The following is a 24,447-nucleotide window of genomic DNA, read 5'->3' as shown; positions in this document are numbered from 1 at the left end:
TATATGTTTTATTTAAAGTAGTACGTATAGTCGTATATATTGAATGGTACGCATATATGTGTAATTGTGTATATATTTTTTAATTTCTAATGTAGTATATAGTGGATATATATTGTTTAACGTATTTAAAATGTATATAGGTGGGAATATATTGTGTATATTGAAAAAAAGTTTTCTTTTTTAATTTTTGATCAGGTTTGACCGAATTTTTAATCGGATTTAGGTGGGTTTGACTGGGTTGGGTTAAGTGGGCCGGGTTAGGGTGGTTTTTGAAATTTTTACTGTTGAGCCCAGCCCGGCCCACTTAACCCCAACCCGGAACCAGTTCGGCCCACAACCCGATTAATTTTAACGGGCTGATTCCGGGTTGGCCCAGCCCGGCCCACTTGACACCCCTAATGTGATCTGTTATTGCAGGTTACTCAATTATTTTCATAAAAAATTAAAAATGAAAAAATTAAGTAACTTGCAATAGCAAGTCAAGTTTACTTGATAGTATAGAATATTTTGTACACTGACAGTGCACAAAATTTAAATTCTTAAAATAAAGTGTAAAAAAATCGAGAAAAAGTAAAAAAATTATCATGATCAAATAGACACTTGACGAAGAATTAATTATTAGGAAATAGATTTTCTGTAAATATTACAATATTTCAGCAAGAAAATTCTGAAAAAAATTATATAAATGTGGGAAGACGAAAAATAGTTGCAAATAATAAGTTGCACAAAGAGATTATATTTATTTTTGGTGGTATTGATATAGAATTTGAGCAAGAAGAAAAATAAGAAGATGAAAAAATTGTGAATATGTCACAAAGGTAAAGAGGTAAAGAAGACTAGTGGACCCCACAAGCCACATGTCAATCAAATAATAGGGCCTCATACAACTTTTGTTGGTTGAATGAGACTCAAAATAAAATTTTTCCATTATCTAGCTTATTGTCTCCCTATTTTGCCTTTTTGAACTACACGTGACCTGATTTCTTTATCACCTGGGATATGTAGGTTGTCCAAAACCAGGACTCGGTCGCATTGTTTTTCTTTCTTTTATATTCTTTTTGAATAATCGGAGGATCAAAAACCATATCTTTGTCTACTTCTTTGTATGAAAACTCTTAGAGATTTCAAACAAAGAGCGGCAAAACGTAGACACGTGATTTTTGACCCTCCCTAAGTATAATATATATATTTTTTGATTTTAAATATTTATATATAATCCAATATTATTTTAATTATTATTTTATTTTTAATAAAATTTTAGTTAATAAATAACTAAATGAAGTTAATTTTAGGATATTATTTTTTTTTAATTTAAAAAAAATAATACAAAAATTTAAAAAAAAAATATGTTTCTTTTTCAATAAATAAGTTAGAAGTTTTAGTACTATCTTAATTATATTTATTTTTGGCTATTTTTAAACTTTTATTGTATTTTCTTAAATATAAAAATTAATTAGTTATTATTATATTATATTATTTTTATTGTTATTATTATTATTTTATTTATTTATTTATTATTTTTATTTGTTATTATTATTATTTAAAAATAAAATAAAAATCCTATCCTATCCTAACCTATCCCAACCACCCCCTATTTTTCCTCCAACTCCTTCAACCTCTCACATCACACCCCTATATATACACACACAGACAACAACAAAAAAAGGGAGACACACTCAAAACTTAAACAAAAAAGTCAAAGAGAAACATTGACCGTTGTGTAGCTCTACTTAGATGCAATATGGCCGTTAATTAGATTAGTTTTGAACTTTTGAATGAAATAATTATTAAAGTGAATATCATTAAAAGATGTAATCATACACTCGGTTGACATGCATGCTTAACGATGCATACATGCGTGCATGCAAAGGAAAAACAAAAAAAAAAGTGAGAGAGATTACATGCACGAAATATAGGTGCAGAACAAGAGGGAAAAGAAAAGAGAAAACAAGAGAAACAGTTAATATGACTTATATTTGTTTGGTTCCATTTTGTTAAATGAGAAATTCACATGGTTTTAGTTTAAAAAAGAAATGCTCCCATGCTTGAATCATTGTTAAAATTCTCTGTTACTTAGATTTAGGTATTTGTAAGTATAAATTTTATCCGATTAATAAAAACGTTAAGTTTTCAAAGTCAGAATGAGTTAATAAAGCACGATTTTGTGAATTTTTCCTTTGTGTTTTAAAATAAGGTTTTATGAATATACTAGAGCCTTTTGTTACTTTTTCATGTTTTGACTTAGATAGGAAATTGTATAAATTGGTTATAATGTTTTGATAGGTAATGAATACGTTGGTATTTCCAGTATTCGAGTGATGATTAGTTTATTTCGTGTCCGTTATTATACGGTTTTTTTTAATCTAAAAAGGGATTATAGATCAATATTTTGTTTGGTCATTTTCCTTCCTAGTTCATGATTTTTACTAATTTAATACAAGAGTTCTAGACAAATTTTAGATATTAAAAATGAGTGAATCAAGGCCCAAACATAATCTATCAAAATAGTTTAAGTCAAGATAAGTTAGTAAAAGCGACCGTGCTAGAACCACAGGACTCGAGGGGTGCCTCACACCTTCCCCTCGGTCAACAGAATTCCTTACCCAGTCTTTTATTTTCGCAGACCAGCAAAGAGTCATTTTCTTTTGATTAGGGATTCAATAAGGCGACTTGGAACACCATAACTCAATTCCAAGTGGCGACTCTGTAAATAAAATAATCTCTATTCAATATTGTCACTTTTATTGGAAAAATCCTTCGACCTCGATATCTTCAAGCGAAAAAAGAGGTGTGACATCTCTGGCGACTCTGTTGGGGAATAATAAGAATTCGAGCTTTTGATATTGACTTTACCTGCTTTAATTATTTTTGATATTGTGTTTATTGGCCTTATGTGCTACTTATTACTCATTTACTGCTTTGATATTATATGAACTATATTATATATTGTCTTCTCTCGCGTACCCCCTCTGAGTCTCTGAAATAGGATAGAGGGAATGCAGAATATGCATCCCACCTTCTTTTTGAGATAGCCGGAGTGTCAAGGCACCTGGTGAAGGATAAGTTACACATGTTAGGTGGGGTCCGAATCGGTAACGAAGGCGGTGTTGCCCTGCTACCGACCAAGTTGTCCCTCCTCGGCTCGAGTGTCCGCTCGGGTAAGCCAGTCTAGATACCTATCCCTATCAGGCTTAAACTTAGAAGAACTGAAAACTCAGAATCTGGTTATCCCTATTAGGTGCCGCATTATTTGCATCATATGCATTTGACTTAGCGGGACTCGGCACAGAGGCCGGGTCTGTCTAGGATAGGTGACCTACTTTATAAAGACCAACATGTGCATCCTATGTGCGCGCTCTTTGACATTTGTTTGGAAGATTGTTTGTTTGTTGACCGAATTCAGGCAACTAAAAATGCAAGAGATTAAATTGTCCTCGCACTTAGTGAATCATTTTTTTAAAAAAAGTATTTTTTTTAAAAGGAAATTTTTTAAAAACATAGTAACATAGTTTTACAGTCTTCATGAACTACGAGGGTTTGATTCTCACATCTTAGTGGGATACGTAGGAATTCCTTCCCAGGATACGACCCTATCTTTTAAAAAATTATTCATAGATTTATTGGGAAATATTTTTAAAACATGATTACTTTCATAATTATTTTTCAAATTCTCAAGTCCAATTTTTATATTTATCTTAATAGCCCTGAATCTTAGGGATCATGAGGCTAAGGTTTTTTTTTTTTCTAAAATATATATATATATATATATTTCAATAGCCCAAAATCTTTAGGGATCATAAGGCTAATTTTTACAAAATAAATAAAAATATATAAATCTTAACAGCCCTGAATCTTTAGGGATCATGAGGCTAAGTTTTTACAAAAAAAAAATATATATATTTATATAAATCTTAACAGCCTTGAACCTTTAGGGGTCTTGATGCTAAGTTTTGTACGACATATATTTCGAGAACTACGCACACCTGATTCTCATATTAATGAGATCGTAGGCAGTCCTCAATGAATTTGGTGATCTGAAAAAATTAAACTCTGACACATTAATTTTCTTCAAAATCAAAATAGTATTAAGGTGGTTGGTTTGTGGCTAAGTTGGCTTCTCATCCATGTAACAAAGGTTCAAATAAAAGAGAAAAATGACCCACAAAGTGGGTGTAGGGTTTGACAGTTAGGAGGAGCAAAATCAGGTGATTTCACAAGAACTAGCATCAATGGAAGAGATTAAGTTATTGAAACAACAGATGGCGGAGATGTATCGAGCTTGGTTGAATGGACAAGCCCCGCCATCATCAATCCCTGTACTTTTGACTACGAATGATCCAAATCTTGCTCAAGCTCAAACTAGCGATCCATTATACCCATCTGGATTCGGCCTATTTGCTAATATGTCTAGTGTTGCTGGTACTTCTACCATGTGCCCACCAAATCCGTATGTCATAAATAACCCGCTTTTCACTTCTGTAGCACCAACTATCGCGAGCTATCAATCGACAACACTAGAGAATATGGGGGAACCAAGTCCTGATCTGTTGTATCCTCCTAAAATGACTTTCAAATCCCAAAATCCACATTATTATGCTCATCAACATGATTCTCCAATCGTGATTGAGAAGATTGTTAAAATTGAGAAACAAGAAGAGATGGCTAGGAAAGTAAGAAGCTTGGAGCAGAGTATGAGAAATATGCAAGGATTAGGAGGACCAAAAAGTGTTTCATACAAAGATTTATGTATGTTTCCTAACGTCCATTTGCCGCTAGGGTTCAAAATGCCAAAGTTTGACAAATACGAAGGTCATGGTGACCCTGTGGCTCATTTGAAGAAGTTCTGTAATCAATTAAGGGGTGCGGGAGGAAAAGAAGAATTATTGATGGCTTACTTTGGAGAAATCCTGATAGGAATAGCTTCTGAATGGTTTATTGACCAAGGCATTTCCCGTTGGCACGTGTGGGATGACATGGCTCGAGATTTTGTTCAATAATTTCAATATAACATTGAGATAGTGCCAGATCCCACTACGCTTGCCAATATTACAAAAAGGACAACTGAAAGTTTTTGAGAATATGCTATCAGATAGAGAGAGCAGGCTTCTAGAGTCAGACTACCAGTAAAAGAATCTGAAATGATCGATATCTTTCTGCAAGCGCAAGAACCTGATTATTTCCCTCATTTACTTTCTACTATTGGAAGCACATTTGCTGAAGTTATTAAAGTTGGAGAAATGGTAGAGAATGGAATTAAGTCAGGAAAGATTATCAGCCAAGCCACTTTGAAAGCAACAACACAGGCAATTCAAAGTGGTTCAGGAAGCTTTGGTGAAAACAAAAGAAAGAGGATGCAGCAACTGTTGTGCCAGGTCCATGACAAAATTGGAGATGTGCGCGTCAACCATATGCACAAAATCCATTATATTTCATTTCATCCCCTCAGTATCCTAGTTATAATGCACAACCGTATGTCGGAACCCCTTCTTACTCGCAATGGCGTGCATCAACCCCTCAGAATCATCTTCCAACTCCACCAACATACCCAAGCCCCTCTATATTCAATTTTTGCCCTAAGCCAAACAATGAAAAGAAACAGAAGCTAAGGGATAATTTCACACCAATTGGAGAATCATATACTAGCTTATTTCAAAAATTGAGATAAAAGGACATGATCACCCTTCTTCTTGAGTACACCCCTTACCCACATTCAAGGAACTTTAATCCTAATGTACGATGTGTATATCATTCTGATGTTCAGGGTCATAGTACAGAAGATTGTCGTGCTTTGAAAAGAGAAATAGAAAGAATGATTCAAGATAAATTGATTATGGTGCAGGACGTTGACAGTGGTGAAGGATCTAGTTATGCTGATGTGCGAACTGGAGAAGATATCAAGCTCAACAATTGAGAAGTCGCTCCTTCCCTTCCTAGAAAGGATTTGTGAAAGTTTATTTTATTTTTCTTTCTGTTATTCGAATTATTTCAAGATTGTAGTCCGGAGTCTATCTTGTCTTTTCTATATGTCATTTATGTTGAAACTCGATCATCTTTTCTTTTAACAAAATGTAGTGTCCCTTTTATTTATTTATTTATTGTATTTTATTTTACTTTATTTTAATATATATATTATTTGTTAGTCTTTCCTTTCTTTAAACAATTCTTTTATGGTGATTCTAATGATACGATATGCATGATGAATTTTCACCAGATCTTAAAACCTAATCTAATCCTGAAACACTTAACCAGAAAAATAAAGTTGAAAGGAAAAATCATATAAGAAAATAAGTAAAATGTTGAGATGTTTATTGATTGAGTTAAAGCCTTACTTGAATGGATTGAAACAATCGCTTTATGAATAAAAAATGACTTGTTCATCAATGAGAAGGTCAATCTCAAACACTTTAAATGAGAGCGATCAGAAGATATATAATCTCCATTATCAGGAGAAGCAAAAGGAAGTTAGCTTAAGAACACATGAGTCCTTTAATAGGAGGAATGTGAATATAATTGGACCTTTCTGTTTGACAAGTGCATGAGAAGTAGTGACATACATATTCAGTCAAGGTCAATATTGAAAAAAAATATACATGATCTTTATGTTCACTCACAGATTGCATGTTAAATGCTTGCATTTTTAAGGATTGATATGCTGAAGGCATTTCATTCTGCTATCCAAATGTTGTGTCATCCTTTGTTACCCCTTTTGAGATTTAGTTTTATTTTATTTCATACCCCTCTTTTGGATCAAAATAGAGTTTTAAAAAAATAAAAAAGAAGGTGTCAAGAAAAATGGAGTTAGATAAATGTCAAGAAAAAATGAAGTAAAAAAAAATGTGTGTCAAGAAGAAAATGGAGTCACAGAAAAAAATATCAAGAAAAAAAAATGGAACTGGAAAAAAAAAGAATCAAAGAAAAGAAAAAATGAGAGGCCAGGTTCATTTCAAAAAAAAAAAAGAATGACTTGTATGAACTACGTTTGACCTGATTCTTGCTATGACAAGATACGTAGGCAGCCTTATTCTGGGGTTCGGTCCAACCAAGTAAAAATTCAATTTACCCAGTATGAAATAAAACTGGGGCAAAAATTTATTTCCTTAAGAGTCGATTTCAAAAGTTGTATGCTTCACCTAATGTTATGTATATTTTTTAACCTCATACCGTCCTTTTTTTCTTACCCTATCCAAAAGCTAAGTTACAACCAAAGAAAGATCTTGAGATCAATCTTTGAGAATGTCAAGGCTAAACATGTATGAGTATATGAGGTTTCATATTATGGACACCATAAGGCGACAGTGAGTTGTGAGAATAATAAAAAATAAGAGAGTTTTATTGGTGAAAATACTCACGGACACCATAAGGAAACGGTGAGCTGAGAAATAAATGAAAATGAGATCGTCTCATTGGCAAAAAACCCATTGAGGTGTCACTAGTCGAATAAGGATTGTAATCTAGAGAGAGCATGTACAAGAATGGCTCCATTTCAAATTCAATGAGTGGGCAAAAGTTGATAGTGATTAGTTTGGGTAGATCAAGTTATGTAATTCAAAATGCATGTCATAATCACGGGAATCACCTGTCACAACCAGATAAATTTTCATTTTTGTCGTTTTTGAAAAGAGAGATCTATTGTTTTTTTTTCCTTTGTATTATTATTTTTCTTTTTGATTTTGTGTCTTTGTCGTCGAATGAAAAATCAATGTCGTCATCTTTCATGTATTTTGAGTCAAATTTATGTCAAGACAAGGGAGAAAGAACTTCAAAACTTGCTACCAACTCCCTCAATTGCACAAAGCATGACAAAGGGCTGCTGCACCAAGCAAAGCATGACAAAGGGTCGCTGCACTAATTTAACATGCTTCAAAATAAAGTAATATATTCAAGAATGCTTATCACCCGACAATTTTTGGACTCACAAAAGTATAAGAGGTGAATTTGAAGTTGAACCTAGAGGCATCATGCAAGAGAAATATGATTTAAGTCAAAAGGTTTTAGTAGTCAGAATTTGGGGTCAATACTACAGCAAGTCAACAATACCTATCAATATTTTGCAATGGATCTGAGATGACAAGTGCAAGAGATTGCCTTAATAGCCAAATGCCACAAATCGATCATCGTGTTTTTAAATTAAAATGTTTTCTTATATGAAACAAAAATATGTTACCTTCAAATCAAAGGTTTCAAAGCCTAAATATCAAAAGATGCAATTCCTCATTTTGCAAATGCAAGAGGCAATATTGCTACACATATTTAGTAATCACAATCATAGTGAAAACTCATCATCCTATAACCCTAGGAGATGCATTTCCTTGTTTGGGTAAGTCATTTTTCATGTGTTAGGTGATGCACTTCCTAACTTGAACCATCATTCCTAGAAGACGCATTTTCTAGTCGAGTCATTTCATTTGACCCCTAGGAGACGCACTTCCTAGTCATGGTATGTTAGTTTTTATTTGTTAGGTAACACACTTCCTAACTTGAACATTCACTCCTAGAAGACGCACTTTCTAGTCGAGTCATTTCATTTAACCCCTAGGAGACGCACTTCCTAGTCTGAATAAGTCAGTTTTCATTTGTTAGGTGAAGCACTTCCTAACTTGAATCAATACTCCTAGAAGAAGCACTTTCTAGTCAAATCATTTCATTCAACCCCTAGGAGATGCACTTACTAGTCATAGTCTGTTAGTTTTCATTTGTTAGGTAACTGTCATGCCTCAAATCCTATTGGGGCAGATTGACACCCGTAACCAAGGAGGCCCGGTAGAACCAGCTCATAACCTTATACTTCCAATGCATACCTCTATGACAACCCAAAGTTCGGACAACATCATGCCGCATATAAAAGGAAATAATCACATGTATAAGCTCGAGCACACATATATATGTATATACAATACTTGGCCGTTGGAGCCATCACGTCTATTAACAAAATATCACCTTGACTGTACATTAGGTCTACAAGTGACTGGATATGACACGAAAAGCCCCGAAGTAAACTGGAGCTCACCAAAAGTAGTTGGATATCTTGGCTCCTACTTGTGCGGTGTATGAGCTGTGGTACCTGTGCCTGCAGTATGAAATGCACGTCCCCCGTGGGGGACGTCAGTACGAAATATGTACTGATTATGTAAAGCTGTATATAATCACATATGATATAGGAGCTCAATAGAAATCAGAAACAAGTGAATAAATCGTAATAGGAGTGGACCACACTTATTAGAACTTGTGACAACCTGTACATTGTATTTATTCAATCACTTTACCTTCGTTCTTATCATCTTTGTAATCATTACTGTACTGTACTGTGACCATTAGGCTGCCTTCAGTACATATCAACTGGGATCGACCCATGATAGGCTTATGCCTCTGGGATACCACCCATAAACACATAAATAGGGATCGACCCATGATAGGCTTATGCCCCTGGGATGCCACCTGATAAGAGAGAACTTCCATCACTTAGTTCAATTAATCTTTGAGATTGTTATTTTGGCCGCCACCGCATTTTTGATACTTTGAAACAATGATATATCAATAAGAGACACATAAATAGACCATCAATACAATAAAATTAAGTAAGAACTCATTGGCACATCAATGAAGTGTTTTGGAGTCATCAATGCCATAACAATGAAGTAGGAACTTATTGGTATATCAATGAAACATTTTGAAGTCATTAATAGCATATGGATCTTGTTTGAGTAACCGGATACCTTCTGACATTCATTAGTGCAATAAACATGTAAGATTTGGAAGACAAGTAAGTATTGGAATGTCTTGACATCTTGTAGGGTGGAAACAAGTTCATTGGTAACGTAGGACATCATACAAAACCATTATGGATCACATGTTATTGAATAACTTTGGAAACTTTCTTAATAGAACAATTGTTCTCTTTCATGCCAAAGATATAGTATAGAGTATGCTTTGCATACCTGACTGTCAAACTTCAATACTAGTCCCAAATGGACTTCCCGTCTTTTCGAATTACTTATCTACAATGAACATATATAGCAATCTAGTATTAGCAACCAAACGTCACAATTCAATTATTTGAATTCACCAAACTAGTGGTTAAGTAGTAAGCCTTAATTACACCATAAAGGATGTCACTTTAACCCTCTTATACTCCAATTACATTCACATGCCATGCATATTCATACAACATCCTCCATTATCAAGTTTGGATTCATTTATCCTTCTAACCAATCCATTAAACCAAATTGAGTCATAGACATAAATAATCATCAATTCAATAGAATATCACCATATCCACTTTCCATAACTCAATTACCATATCCACCTTCCATAATTCAATACAACCAAACCATGCAAAATAGTCCATAACCCTATTTCCATCACCTTTCAATAACAACCAATACATATAATCCTCTATCACACATATACATATGGAAAAGAACAAAGGCAAACAATATTCATGCCTTAGAATTCACCTCTTGATTATGAAATCCTGTTTACACAAATAATAGGTGTCGTTCGAAGCTCTCGAGATGACAAACGCAGTTATCGAATTACTTTGGAATTTCTACGATTGAATCAAAAGTAATTTAAAGGTCAAATTTGGCTAGGGTTTGTTCTTTCTCAATTATTGATGATGAAAATGAGTTTTTGAACTCATATACATGTATATATACACATATTCCCGTCCATAATATAATAAGAAATGACCAAAATGCCTTTAAAATTTAAATAATGTCAAATCTATCCTTTGGTGGACTGTTTTGATAAGCTAAAGTAGATCGATCATAACTCTTTGATCCAATATCGGATTCGAGTGAAATTGGTATAGTTGGAAGGATAATTCAAAGGTCTTTCATTTCATATAAAGTAGGCCACCCAGTTCGTCCTGTACAAGGAGTTATAGTCATTTGAAGTTGACCCTAAAAATCTGTTTTGATAGGCTGAAGTAAAACGAGTATAACTCATTACTCAGACGTTGGATTTGGATGAAACTATTTGCATTGGAAAGAAGACTCAAAGATATTTCTTTTCATAGGTCGTTGATCTCCCAGTTCATTATATTAAAGGAGTTATGATCGTTCGAAGTTGACCCACAAATTCGGCTGGCCTCAGTAGTTTGTGTGCAGGAAATCTTCCTGCACATTTACTATTCCCAAATATCCCCGCCACCGTTTTATAGTTTCGAACGTGCTCGATTATATCCGAAACCTATCTATTTTTGGAAATCTTTATATCGTTGGAAAGCTTATTTAATAACCTTCGCATGGAACCATCAACGGGCAAATTCCGGTATAAATAAAATAAAAAAATTAATTCCATATAAATAAGATCAATACACGTACTTGAATATGCCAATACACGTACTTGAATACGGGGTGTTACAGTAACGCACTTCCTAACTTGAACATTCACTCCTAGAAGACGCACTTTCTAGTCGAGTCTTTTCATTTAACCCCTAGGAGACGCACTTCCTAGTCTGAATAAGTCAGTTTTCATTTGTTAGGTGAAGCACTTCCTAACTTGAATCAATACTCCTAGAAGACGCACTTTCTAGTCGATTCATTTCATTCAACCCCTAGGAGACGCACTTCCTAGTCTGAATAAGTTAGTTTTCATTTGTTAGGTAACGCACTTCCTAACTTGAACATTCACTCCTAGAAGACGCACTTTCTAGTCGAGTCATTTTATTTGACTCCTAGGAGACGCACTTCCTAGTCAGGGTATGTCAGTTTTCATGTGTTAGGTAACGCATTTCCTTGCTTGAACCATTACTCCTAGAAGACGCACTATCTAGTCGAGTTCTTCCATTGAACCCTAGGAGACGCACTTCCTAGTCTGGATAATTCAAGTTTCATGTGTTAGGTAACACACTTCCTAACTTGAACATTCGCTCCTAGAAGACGCATTTTCTAGTTAAGTCATTTCATTTAACCCCTAGAGACGCACTTTCTTGTCTGGATAATTTAAGTTTCATGTGTTAGGAGACGTATTTCCTAATTTTGGTCATCAGTTTTACTTTGAAAAAATGCATTTCTTTAGAAAGGCCTTGATTCACCCTTTTTACTGTACTTTTTAAATGTTGTGATCTAATGACACTCACAAAATTTTCTAGTACAAATTGGGGCAAAAATTTTGTTCATGTTTATTGAATTTTACTTTTTGCTCAGGACCCTCCTGAAGAATGGGAATTTATTTTATACTCAGGACCCTCCTGAAGAATGGGAATCTAATTTTGCTCAGGACCCTCCTGAAAAATGGGAATTTATTTTATGTACAGGACCCTCCTGAAGAATGGGACAGGACCCTCCTGAAGAATGAGAATCTAATTTTGCTCAGGACCCTCCTGAAGAATGGGATAGGACCCTCCTGAAGAATGAGAATTTATTTTATGCTCAGGACCCTTCTGAAGAATGGGACAAGACCCTCCTAAAGAATGGGAATTTATTTTTATGATCTGGACCCTCCTGAAAAATGAGATGTTATTTTTCTATTTCACTTTTTATGTTGAGTTCAGAAACATATTTGAAAAATCAGAAATAGAAAGTCCAGGAGCCCGCCTGAAGAGCAGGGTGAATAAACGAGAAAGTCTAAGAGCCCGCCTGAAGAACAGGGTGAAGAAATTGTAAGTCAAGGAGCCCGCCTGAAGAATAGGGTGGACATTATCAGTTGCAAGTCAGGAGCCCTCCTGAAGAATCGGTTGAAGATTTTCAAATCCAAGCCAAAAGAAAAGCTGAAGAATAAATCAATTGTCAAGTTTCCCTCTAATACCAATGAGGAGGAACATTTCGTGTATCAAATTCAACTCAGAATAACGACTATCTCACCATTTGAGAAGTCATGAAGATTCAAGTCAAGATTCCAGAAAAGCTGAGCAATTGATAGGATCTTTCACTTGTATCTTAATTTTCATTTTTTATTTTTTATTTTTCATTTGGATGTAAAAAACAGAAGTCGCAAACCGAAGACTCGATGGAACTTGACTCAAACTCTAGCTCATAGTCTCCCTATTTTGCCTTTTTGAACTACACGTGACCTGATTTCTTTATCACCTGGGATATGTAGTCTGTCCAAAACCAGGACTCGGTCGCATTTTTTTTCTTTCTTTTATATTCTTTTTGAATAATCGGAGGATCAAAAACCATATCTTTGTCTACTTCTTTGTATAAAAACTCTTAGAGATTTCAAACAAAGAGGAGCAAAATGTAGACACGTGATTTTTGACCCTCCCTGAGTGTAATATATATATTTTTTGATATTAAATATTTATATATAATCCGATATTATTTTAATTATTATTTTATTTTTATTAAATTTTTAGTTAATAAATAACTAAATGAAGTTAATTTTAGGATATTATTTTTTTTCCAATTTAAAAAAAAATAATACAAAAATTTAAAAAAAAATATGTTTATTTTTAAATAAATAAGTTAGTAGTTTTAGTACTATATTAATTATATTTATTTTTGGCTATTTTTAAACTTTTATTGTATTTTCTTAAATATAAAAACTAATTAGTTATTATTATATTATATTATATTATTTTTATTGTTATTATTATTATTTTATTTATTGTATAAATTGGTTATAATGTTTTGATAGGTAATGAATACGTTGGTATTTCCAGTGTTCGTGTGATGATTAGTTTGTTTCGTGTCCGTTATTATACGGTTTTTTTTTTTAATCTAAAAAGGGATTATAGATCAATATTTTGTTTGGTCATTTTCCTTCCTGGTTCATGATTTTTACTAATTTAATACAAGAGTTATAGACAAATTTTAGATATTAAAAATGAGCGAATCAAGGCCAAAACATAATCTATCAAAATAGTTTAAGTCAAGATAAGTTAATAAAAGCGACCGTGCTAGAACCACGGGACTCGAGGGGTGCCTAACACCTTCCCCTCGATCAACAGAATTCCTTACTCAGTCGTCTGTTTTCGCAGACCAGCAAAGAGTCATTTCCTTTTGATTAAGGATTCAATAAGGCGACTTGGAACACCATAACTCAATTTCAAGTGGCAACTCTGTAAATAAAATAATCCTTATTCAATATCGTCACTTTTATTAGAAAAACCCTTCGACCTCGATATCTTCGAGCGAAAAAAGGGGTGTGACATCTCTGGCGACTCTGTTGGGGAATAATAAGAATTTGAGCTTTTGATATTAACTTTACCTGCTTTAATTATTTTTGATATTGTGTTTATTGGCCTTATGTGCTACTTATTGCTCATTTACTGCTTTGATATTATTTGAACTATATTATATATTGTCTTCTCTCGCGTACCCCCTCTGAGTCTCTAAAATAGGATAGAGGGAATGCAGAATATGCATCCCACCTTCTTTTTGAGATAGCCGGAGTGTCAAGGCACCTGGTGAAGGATAAGTTACAAATGTTAGGCGAGGTCCGGATCGGCAACGAAGGCGGTGTTGCCCTACTACCGGCCAAGTTGTCCCTCCCCGGCTCGAGTGTCCGCTCAGGTAAGCCAGTCTAGATATCTATCCCTATCAGGCTTAAACTTACAAGAACTGAAAACTCAGAATCTGGTTATCCCTATTAAGTGCCGCGTTATTTGCATCATATGCATTTGACTTAGCGGGACTCGGCACAGAGGCCGGGTCTGTCTAGGACAGGTGACCTACTTTATAAAGACCAACATGTGCATCCTACTTGCGCGCTCTTTGACATTTGTTTGGAAGACTGTTTGTTTGTTGACCGAATTCAGGCAACTTTAAAATGCAAGAGATTAAATTGTCCTCGCACTTAGTGAATCATTTTTTAAAAAAAAAGAATTTTTTTATTTTTATTTTTCTTTGGAAATTTTTTTAACAGAGAGTTGTTCGTTATCCATTCTAAAAACAATGATTCCATTATCCCCACATGAGTTACAAGGAGGAAGTCCCTTATTTTCTACATCAAGGAGCAAGATCCAATGCAATGCTCCATTAATAACTGCTGGAGAGCGGGTTATAGGCAAGAAGTTGAAACTGAATGATGAACGGATCTTTCTCCAAGTAGGCGTCTTGAATACATATACTAGATACTGACACAAAGTAGCGCCAGATTCTGATACTTACACATAATAAAGAAGTTTGAATTGATGATCTCGACAACAATAATAAAGACCACATAATCTGCCAGGTTGGTGTGTATGTTGTATAATTACTTCCTCTTGTGTTATCGGGTTCAAAACATAATAAGTTGTCGGAGCCAATTTATATTTACCATCGAAAAACAGAACAACTCCTTGACAAGAAGATAAAAGATATAGCTTGGAGTTGTTCACCGCAACTGGTTTGCAAGAAAGGTACGTGAGCTGCCCAGTCTTGTCAATCACATAAAGTTGTTCGTTGTGCTTGCTGGTATCTTCTGAAGTATAGAGAAGAACCATTGGCCGTTGTATATCTCTACTGAGATGCAATGTGGTAAAATGGCGTGATAACATAAAAGCTCTCAAGTCACTACGACATCTAACAAGACTTTCTATCGGAAGTCTACCCACGATATCAATCACAAGACAATCAGGCAACCCTCCAACAGCTTCAGCAAGTTCCTCCACCTCCTCATCACCTCCACATATGTTAACAAATATTGAACCCAACACTTGTCTAATGCATTCAAGTGTCATAGCTACGTTACGTACGTACCTGCAAATTATTAAAGTAGAAAATAGTAATCATAAAAACAAGCATGGACGACATGATTCAAAAATCTAATAGAAATTTAAGAGTTAGGTAACAAAAGACACATATCAATAATTGGGGGAAAAGGAACTTACCAAAGCTTGCAGAGAGGGATTTGAAGTTAATATACCGAGGGACAAGACAATATAAACCCTAGGTTTTGGATGATAATTTTGAGAAAAAATTCAAAATGGTCCTTTATAATCGTTTGAGTCTTGTTGGATATGTATAAGGGGAAAAATATTATTTATCTGAGATTTTAAGGAAATTTCACAAAGTCCTACTAATCCATTAGCAAAACAATAGCAGCAGATCCCAATTTACTGAAAATAAATGTTTTCATTTATTCTCTATTTTCGTAATCAAGATACTTTTATTATTTATTTTTCATATTTTCTTTATATTAAATAACTAATAAAATAGTAATATTAGTCAAATTTAGTATTTCAAAATTTCATTAATAAGGCGAATTAAAAAATACACCTCCAATTAAAGTTCTCTTAAGAGTGTGTCAAGTCAAAAAGAGTCAAATAAGAAAATAATATTAAATATTGATTATAATCGTTATGTTTCATTTTATTTAGTCCTTGCATAATTGACACATCTTTTAAGCAAAAAAAAATTTTCAAGAGGTTTAGTTTATTAAACAAGCCTTATTAATTATGTTATGAAAAATATAAATTTAAAAATCATATAGCTTTATCCACTCATTTAATGATAGAGGCGGTATTGAAAAAAAAAAAGTCTCTATAAATTGAATAAGTAAATTGAAACAAATAATTTTAATAATTGAATCAAGTAAAAAAATAATAGAATCAATTGAAATGAAAAGTATATATGGAAAAAAAAAAAATTCTGTCCGTGAATACAAATCCTAAATCCTTTTATAGTACTTAAAAATCAAGTTTAATTTGTCGGATTATTTATTTAGTACAAATTGTAAAGGAGTGAAAGCTTATGATGGATACTTGGGATTAGCAATGTAGTACCGTGGGGTCGTTTGGTTGATTTTGTTACAATTTGTGAAGTTTGTAAGTGACTGGCCATTACACTACTTTCATTTGACAGATTGCCATAAAAAAATTAGCTTCAGTTTGACCATACATTTTAAAGTTACACTTTGAAATTTTGAGTTTATGAAATTTGAAGGTGTGTCTAGACATACATATTTGATATTACTAAAAAGAAAAATTAAGATTTTGTGTGTGTTAAGTTGAAAAAATACAAAAACTAATCTGAACCAATTTTTGATGACTCGAAAATGTTTGAAGATAATTTTTTCAATTTTATGGCCACATATATTTAAAAATAAATTTTCAAAACTTAAGAACTACCTTTCGTTGTTGACATTAACCCATCATGATTTTTAACTTACAACATATGCCATATTTTGGAGAGACCGAACGTTCACATTTTCCAGCTATTGGCCCGGTTCTAGTTTCATCACGCAAAATATTGGCCCGTAAAGAACTTATGTCCCATAAGTTTGATTGGTAAATTTGTAACTATAGAAAGAGAGCATTTCTCAGGAGATTTATAAGGGGTACTAAAAAGGAACTAAGATATTCATAACTACATAATTATGGAATGTCACTGTCAACTTACTAAATTTTCAACTAATAGAGAGACCAGTTTATTATGTACATAAAACTCTTCAAATATTGGCCATTCCTAGTGATGTGACTGATCAAAACTGCTTTACCATCTGAAATCATAGGCAATTATCATCATAATGCTCCATTAACAACAAAATGGTCTCTGGTGAATATCAGATGAGTAAACTGCTTCAATCATAATAGATTAAGCACAAACGGTCCAGTTAGAAGGGACTCTGCTTGACGTCAACTGTGGCATATTACGAACGTTGACATCGAGAGGGAGCATACGGTATTCGATGTCTAGCTCTCTGAATATCTTTACCATTTCCTCAACTAAAAGAGCTCTCCTTGCCCATCTCTCTCCCATGTCTTGGAAATTCATCGTGTGTGAAATCCATACCGACCACTTTATTCTGTTCAAGTCTTCAACATCTCTCATTACAACTGACGGAGCTGGATACCAATGTTCACTTTTGTTCTCAATATACCTGCCAGAACACAATTCATACCACAAATCATTTAAAACCGAAGAATATTACTCCCTCGATTCACTTTATTTGTCATGTTTCGCTTCACAAGAGTCAATCCGACTGATCTTTGAGATTAAATTGAATTAGATTAGTTTGAAACAAGTCAAAGTCCATACAGTTTTGACTCTCCAAAAGTTAAAACGTGGTAAGTAAAAGTGAATGAAGGGAGTGACTGATTTCTTGCTTAAGCTCAGAGGCAAGTCAAAAGGTCATTTTGTTCCGTCTATTTTACCAATAAGTAGTATTTCCTTGAAACAGAGAGGATATCAAGTGGTCTTAAACTTATCGCGTGGGAAGTTAAAAGTAAAGAATTGCCAAAAAAGAAAAGTGGCATCCTTTTTTGAAACGGACTAAAAGGAAAATTAGATAGACAAATTGAAACAGAGGGAGAAGTTGAATATACCTTGTTATTCTCTCTTTCATGGATGCAATTTTGTCCATAGGAGTTGAGATATGAATGCAGAAATCGATTGCATCTCCCATGTCTGGACTGCGATAATAGTTACTTATGGGCTTTGTAGACAAGACACTATTGGGGTATATGATCTTCTGGTTATCGAACCTCAGGAAAACTGTCGTCAATATATTCATCTCTTCTACAACCATCTGAAACACCAAACATCAGAAAAAGGTCTTAATTTACAAAATCAGAATGTTACCTAAAGATTTATATTAGAGGGGAAGAATTTCTCACATGGACTCCATCGATTTCAATACGATCGCCTACATCAAATGGGTGCATCACAAATAAAAATATGATTGCCTCGAATGTTGTCTTGGCCGTGTTTCCAAACATGAATACAACAAGAAGAACCTGGGAACTCATAAAGACGAGGAAATGTGTGGTAGCAACTTTGAGTATAAGAAGCCAGACGACTAGTATGATAACCCCTACTAAGACGTTCAACATGTGATGCAGTTTGTTCACAGCAGTCTTTGTGTCGTTCAAAGATAAAGCAAGAGCTCTCCGCTCTCTAAATGCATTCACCTGAAAGTGAAGATCAATACTTTAGGAATATCGTGGAAAAGAAATTTTCACATTTAGATCCTCAATTCATAATCCAAATGTGAGCAGCATCTTCTACTATATATTGTTCCTGTTACTATATGTTGATTTTTTTAAGTCCATTACTATGTATTGTTTTTTTCCTTGAGCCGAAGGTCTATTAGAAATCACCTCTCTACCTCTGAGGTAGAGGTAAGGTCTACGTACACTATATCTCCCCCGACACCACGTTGAGAGATTACTTGGTATGTTATTGATGCTGTAACTCATTGAACTACAGTCAGCTAGAGGCAATTTATTGGGAGGCCCTACATCTCCAAAATCAACAGTAAAGGCGAATAACCTATGCATATGCATCAAAATGAAGTCCAAGACACACTTTTGATTACATTTTAGAGTTGCACTCATATTGTTGGAATTTTGAGATAAGAGAAAAATAAGCTCCCAAATTCCACGGATAATTTGCAACAAACATTATGCACTAGAATTAGCCAAAAAAAAGGAGAATATGGGAAAGATAATACAAAAGAAAATTGGTCATATACCAACCATCCAATTTTTCAAAGCGCGTTTACTAATTCCTTTGGCTTCAGTTCCACCTTCAAAGAGCTGCATCGTTTTCAAAGCTTCATCTTCTCTCATAAAACGCATTATATCCTCCAGAAAGATGAACCTGATGGCAGTGAAAAACAAAAAAACAAGTAAATCAAATAGTTTCGAAAGATAGATGCCACAAAAAGCGCATAAAAGTTAAAGAGTCCAACAGAATTGCCGGGAATAACCATGAGCTCTATAAAAGTAAACACTTAAGGGCAGCAAGTTGCTATAACCACATAACAAAATTAGAACAAAACATCTGGCCAAACACCTAAACTGCATTTCCACATTTACTTTAAGCTACTTGAAGATTTATAACAAAGAAATTAATCAAACAAAGCAACTAAAATGCAGGATTGTAAGTTGTAACCAAACAGCAAACTTGGTGTGCTGAACATATATATAGCAAATTAAAATGATATAAAACATGGTATTAGTTAAACTGATTTTAATTTGAATCAATGTATATTTCAAACCAGTAACCAAACGACTCTTTGACGGGATACTTACTTTGAGCCAGGCTTCGCCACATTAATAAAAACCTTCTTAGCAGCAACTTTTGCCTGTTTCTCACTTGTAATTTCCACTGCAGCTTCATCGTCACCATTTGACTGCTGAAGCTGCTCATCCAAAGTTGACAGCACACCTTTACGAACAATATTTATCAACCTTTTCATATTCCAAGCTGAAACGTTCTTCTGATTCAGCCTATGTAGATGATCAATGGTTATGCCTCCCTCTTCTTCTTTCTCCTTTCTAGACGGAGCTCTCGAAAATACAGGAGGACTCCTAGGAGTAGCAGCAGCTGTAGACTTCCGTGGAGTCCCAATCGGTCTCTTTGGAAATATACTAGCCTTAAGATCAGGAGGCAATGTAGCACCAGCACTCTGAAGCTTCTGCACCTCAGCCATAACCCTCTCCTCCTCTTCTTGCTCCATCCTAATCTCAACCAAAGGCGGTCCAGACAACGTCTCAATCACATACTGCGTAAACAAAGCTTCTTGAATCCGATCAAAGAACGCAGTAACATGAAACGACGTAGCTAAAACCTTCACCAACAGTGTCTTCAGCAGCCAAATGAATGTTCCCAACAATAAACACACCCAAATCCTTGACACATACCTTAACACCTTCGTATTCGTAATACTCTCAACTTTCTTATCAAAAATACATTGCCAAGCAATCAACACCAAACTCAACCAAATACAATTCTGCACTGAATTCCTCAATCCATACACAAAATACAACACCCTTTTCCTCAAAACGAAATTCCTTTCAATCAAGAACACCCCCAATCTAATCCCCCAACCCGAAACCAATCTCCCACAAATCAACACCAACACCATTAACTCCCATTTCCACAATGCAAGCCCAAAAATACTCCTCCCTTTAAACTTTCTAATAGTAAGACTGCATACAAAAACCGCAATTATCAATATCAAACTCATCAATTGTAGAACAGAGAACAAACTAAACTTCATCTTCTTATACTCCTCCGGTAAATCCTCGTCCGAAAAAGGATCATCATCATCAAATTCACTGCTCTTTCCTATGACCCCAGATTTCATAGTAACTTTCTGTGACCTCTCATCTACTTCTTTTGGATCCAATAACCTTGATTTCGTTCTAGTTCCCGCTAACAAATTCGATTTCCTCTTAAACGAAGAGCTCGAACTACACAACACAACTTCATCTTGTAAACCCGGTCCAGTACTCAAATTAGACCGGCGTCGAACCGATCCATTACCGGTCCGGTTCTCATTAAAAGAAACCCGAACTTCTCTAGGAGTAAGAGCTCCACGGTTAGGACTCTCTTCAACCCTAGATAACGGCGACGTTTGAGAAAACGGCGATTCCGTTATAAAATCGAAATCTTTGCTACTATCCTTCATACGTTTCATTACAGCATCGTTAGAGAAATCGTAACTGGAATCTCTGTATACTTTATTCGTAGCATTCTCATCAACACTGGCATTGTTATTCAGCTGGGTTTTGGAAGAAGAAGAAGAAGAAGAGAGCTCAGTTTCTCTGGTGTTGTTTGTTTTGACAACTGATTCTTTAGCATCAGTTGTATTATCCATAGCTGGAGAACCCATCTCTTTTAGCAGATTTTGACGTTCTTCAATTGGGTGAGAAGGTGAATTAGCACGATGAAGATGATGAACAGGGGACAGTGATTTGAATGACCTTAACTTTTCCATTCAAGAACTAACAAGGACAAATAAGGAAGTCAGAAAAAGCTGAATATTTTAATGTGTTTGATACAGAGTAAAGTTTTTTAATTTATTATTTTTGATGAGATTTGTGGCGGTGAGAAAAACAGAGAGAGGTTTTGCTGGGACAGTGTACGGTGAAATTTGAGTTTTTTATGTTTTTTAGTGTGAAAAAAGAAAAAGGTGAGCGTTTTTGGTGAAGACAAGAGAGAAAAAGTTGTATACTAGTACTAGCTTTGAAAGTAGGAATGAAACGGAAAGGGATTGGACGTTGGTGCTTTCAGTAATGGAGGTATCGAGACCGTACAGTTGTTTTTAGCTAGTGAGGATGCGTGTGGATGCTCACTGTTGAAAAAAATTACTAAAATATTAGGTTAATTTATTTTGTATGGCAAGTAAAAATAAAGGGAAGGAGTCTTTTTTATTTGGTACAATTGTCTTTGTCACGTATAGGCAATGAGTTCGCGAGCGTTTGGTGGTTGATTTCTAAGTTATTTTTGAACGGTGAATTTAATTATGTTTTGGTCAGAATATTGAAAAACATATTTTACCTTTAAAAATTTATAAAAATTAAAATTTAACTGAAATACTAATATTTTCTATATTTGTAAATTTTGGTTATTTGTCAAAAATATTTGCAATTGTAAATTGTCTGATCAAATATTATTTGTCAAGCTTTTATTTTAAAAATTTTACGATCAAACAATTTCTTCGAATCATGAAGATAATCACTAATTTTTTATTAAGATGGATTGTTTATGTTTGACAAGCGATCCTTTTTCAAACTCTATACGAACTAGGATGTTTTATGTGAAGTATTCTTTTTATTTGTTATTTGGTATCTGATATTAACAGTAGAGTTCAATTAAATTTTAGTTTGTGTAAAAAAAGGTCCTTGCTGAAATAAAAAGCTCATTAATAAAATTCCATACTTTTAATAAAAATTACATAAACACACAACTTAAGTTTCATTTAATACAAAAAGTTTTATCTCTCCAAACATATTATAAAAATCTCATTTTTTTCTAAAAATATATATACATAGCTTTCTATATATATGCTGACCCTATTATGTATATGAATCGGCTTTATTATGTATATGTCAATCTTGTTATACTTGTTATGTATATAAATCGGCCTTATTATGTATATATCGTCTTATCATATACAAAATTTTTTATATATATGTTGATTTTATTATGTATATAAATTGTGAAAGAGAGTAAAGTAAGAAAGTGGAAAAAGTATAAATAATTATAATAAGGTTGAAATTTATATTATTTAAAAACAAGCTTACTACGTCCATGTTGAGCTGTTAGCATATGTTATGGACAAAGGACCTTTTACTCGGAGACTCGGCCGCGTGCTTCTTTGCTACTACTAAAGTCAATATTCTTTACAACACAATTGGTGGCACTAATTTTAACGAAAATTTTATTTTAAGGATTGAACCCCCAAACATTTGGTTGAGATTGTATTTTTGTCTCAAATTAACTTGTACTTAACATATTTCATAGTTTCTTTAATTAAATTATGTGGATATTAATTTATATTTAAAAATATAGTTGGTAGTCAAATTATTATAAGAGAAAAATTATAGTTTGTTATACTTTTACCAAAAAGGCATATAGACAACATTAAATTTATTTTAAATTTTTAAAATGATACTTAAAATTTGCAAGTTCTATTACTCTAATCAAATTTAATTACGAAAATTAATCAAATTCGTTCTCGAGGCTAAACATGACAATTAATTAAAGGTGTAGGGAGTGTTTGCTTTCCCTCTAGCTTCTCTAAAAGTGTTTATATTTTCCATTGTACAATTCCAGACTATTGAATAACTTGGTCATCCGTTAAATATTTGGGTCAATTCATATATATTTTTAGCAAATATTTTTATATTTGTCTTTGTTATTAGTAACAAAGTTTCGAACTCTGTGGTCAGTTTGCTACTGCTTAGTACGCTGATCGAGGAACGAAGAATTAGTCTCATGACTGCCGGCTATGGAGATACCTTGGAAAACCAAAAAAAAAAAAAATAAAGTTTCTATATAAAAACAAAAGTGAACTCCGCACATAAAAATTCTTTTGAGGGAAAAAAGTTTCCAGCTTATGATTATTATTTCACATTACTCTCAAATTAGAGTTTCGCTACGGGTCAAACCGTCAAAGGAATAAAACTATTTTATACCTACCAAAATAATATTAGATGGAAAAATAAAATCGATTGAAGTTGAAATTAGTGAAGGAACACAGTTGATTAACCTACCTATATTACTGTCGGAATCAGGTACTCTTTCCTTAGAGGGAAAAACAGCTAAATCACAGTTTGCAAGCAAAGCTAAAGCTTTAATTTCCTGTCATTTATTTTTCACCAACTAATGTATTATACATAATACATCTATAATAACATTTGACATTTAAATAATATTTGATTGTTTTAAGCAAAAAAGATGACTTGGTTGAGGTCCCTTTGCAACTAAAACTAGAACGTATTAGGATATTTATCCTTTAAGAAATTTTTATCCCTCATAACAAAATAAGATCCTATATTTACTAAACATGTAGGTTTATCTGTTAAAATCATGATTTTCACCTATTTTTTTACGGTATATTTACTTTTGTTTTAACTCAGTGATTTTGTATATGTTGTATAAGAAAAATAGCGTTACGCATGATAAACGAAAAACAACTGCTATGTTTTAAGTGATTTTGTATATGTTATGTAAGAAAAATAGTGTTTTACATGATGAACGAAAAACAACTGCTATGTTTTAGTATAATATATTGGGTCCTACTTTGCATATATAAAAAAAATTCCCATCATTTAATTGTTTGATG

The 24,447-nt window shown here is 33.7% G+C and overlaps 1 protein-coding gene across 1 annotated transcript; it reads right to left on the bottom strand.

The window, feature by feature from the left end:
* Window positions 1–17,206: 17,206 nt before the first annotated feature.
* Window positions 17,207–21,994, bottom strand: LOC107866818 (mechanosensitive ion channel protein 8). Its single transcript, XM_016712817.2, has 5 exons — window positions 19,904–21,994; window positions 19,346–19,469; window positions 18,485–18,778; window positions 18,194–18,396; window positions 17,207–17,748 (listed from the first exon to the last, which is right to left on the bottom strand). The coding sequence occupies exons 1-5, from the start codon at window positions 21,592–21,594 to the stop codon at window positions 17,463–17,465; spliced, it is 2,598 nt and encodes an 865-aa protein (XP_016568303.1). The 5' UTR covers window positions 21,595–21,994; the 3' UTR covers window positions 17,207–17,462.
* Between the last annotated feature and the right edge of the window lie 2,453 nt (window positions 21,995–24,447).

This window comes from Capsicum annuum, chromosome 4, assembly GCF_002878395.1.
Source record: "Capsicum annuum cultivar UCD-10X-F1 chromosome 4, UCD10Xv1.1, whole genome shotgun sequence".
Taxonomy (NCBI): Eukaryota; Viridiplantae; Streptophyta; class Magnoliopsida; order Solanales; family Solanaceae; genus Capsicum; species Capsicum annuum.
Note: the sequence above shows the minus strand (reverse complement) of the source record. Positions and strands in the feature narration are given on the sequence as shown.

Bases quoted from the DNA above. Each gene is read 5' to 3' on its own strand.
- LOC107866818 (XM_016712817.2), bottom strand. From the start codon at position 21,594: ATGGAAAAGTTAAGGTCATTCAAATCACTGTCCCCTGTTCATCATCTT. The intron at 19,470-19,903 runs GTAAGTATCCCG...CACTGCCATCAG, and splicing joins GTGGCGAAGCCTGGCTCAAA to GTTCATCTTTCTGGAGGATA. The intron at 18,779-19,345 runs GTTGGTATATGA...CTTCACTTTCAG, and splicing joins GCGCTTTGAAAAATTGGATG to GTGAATGCATTTAGAGAGCG.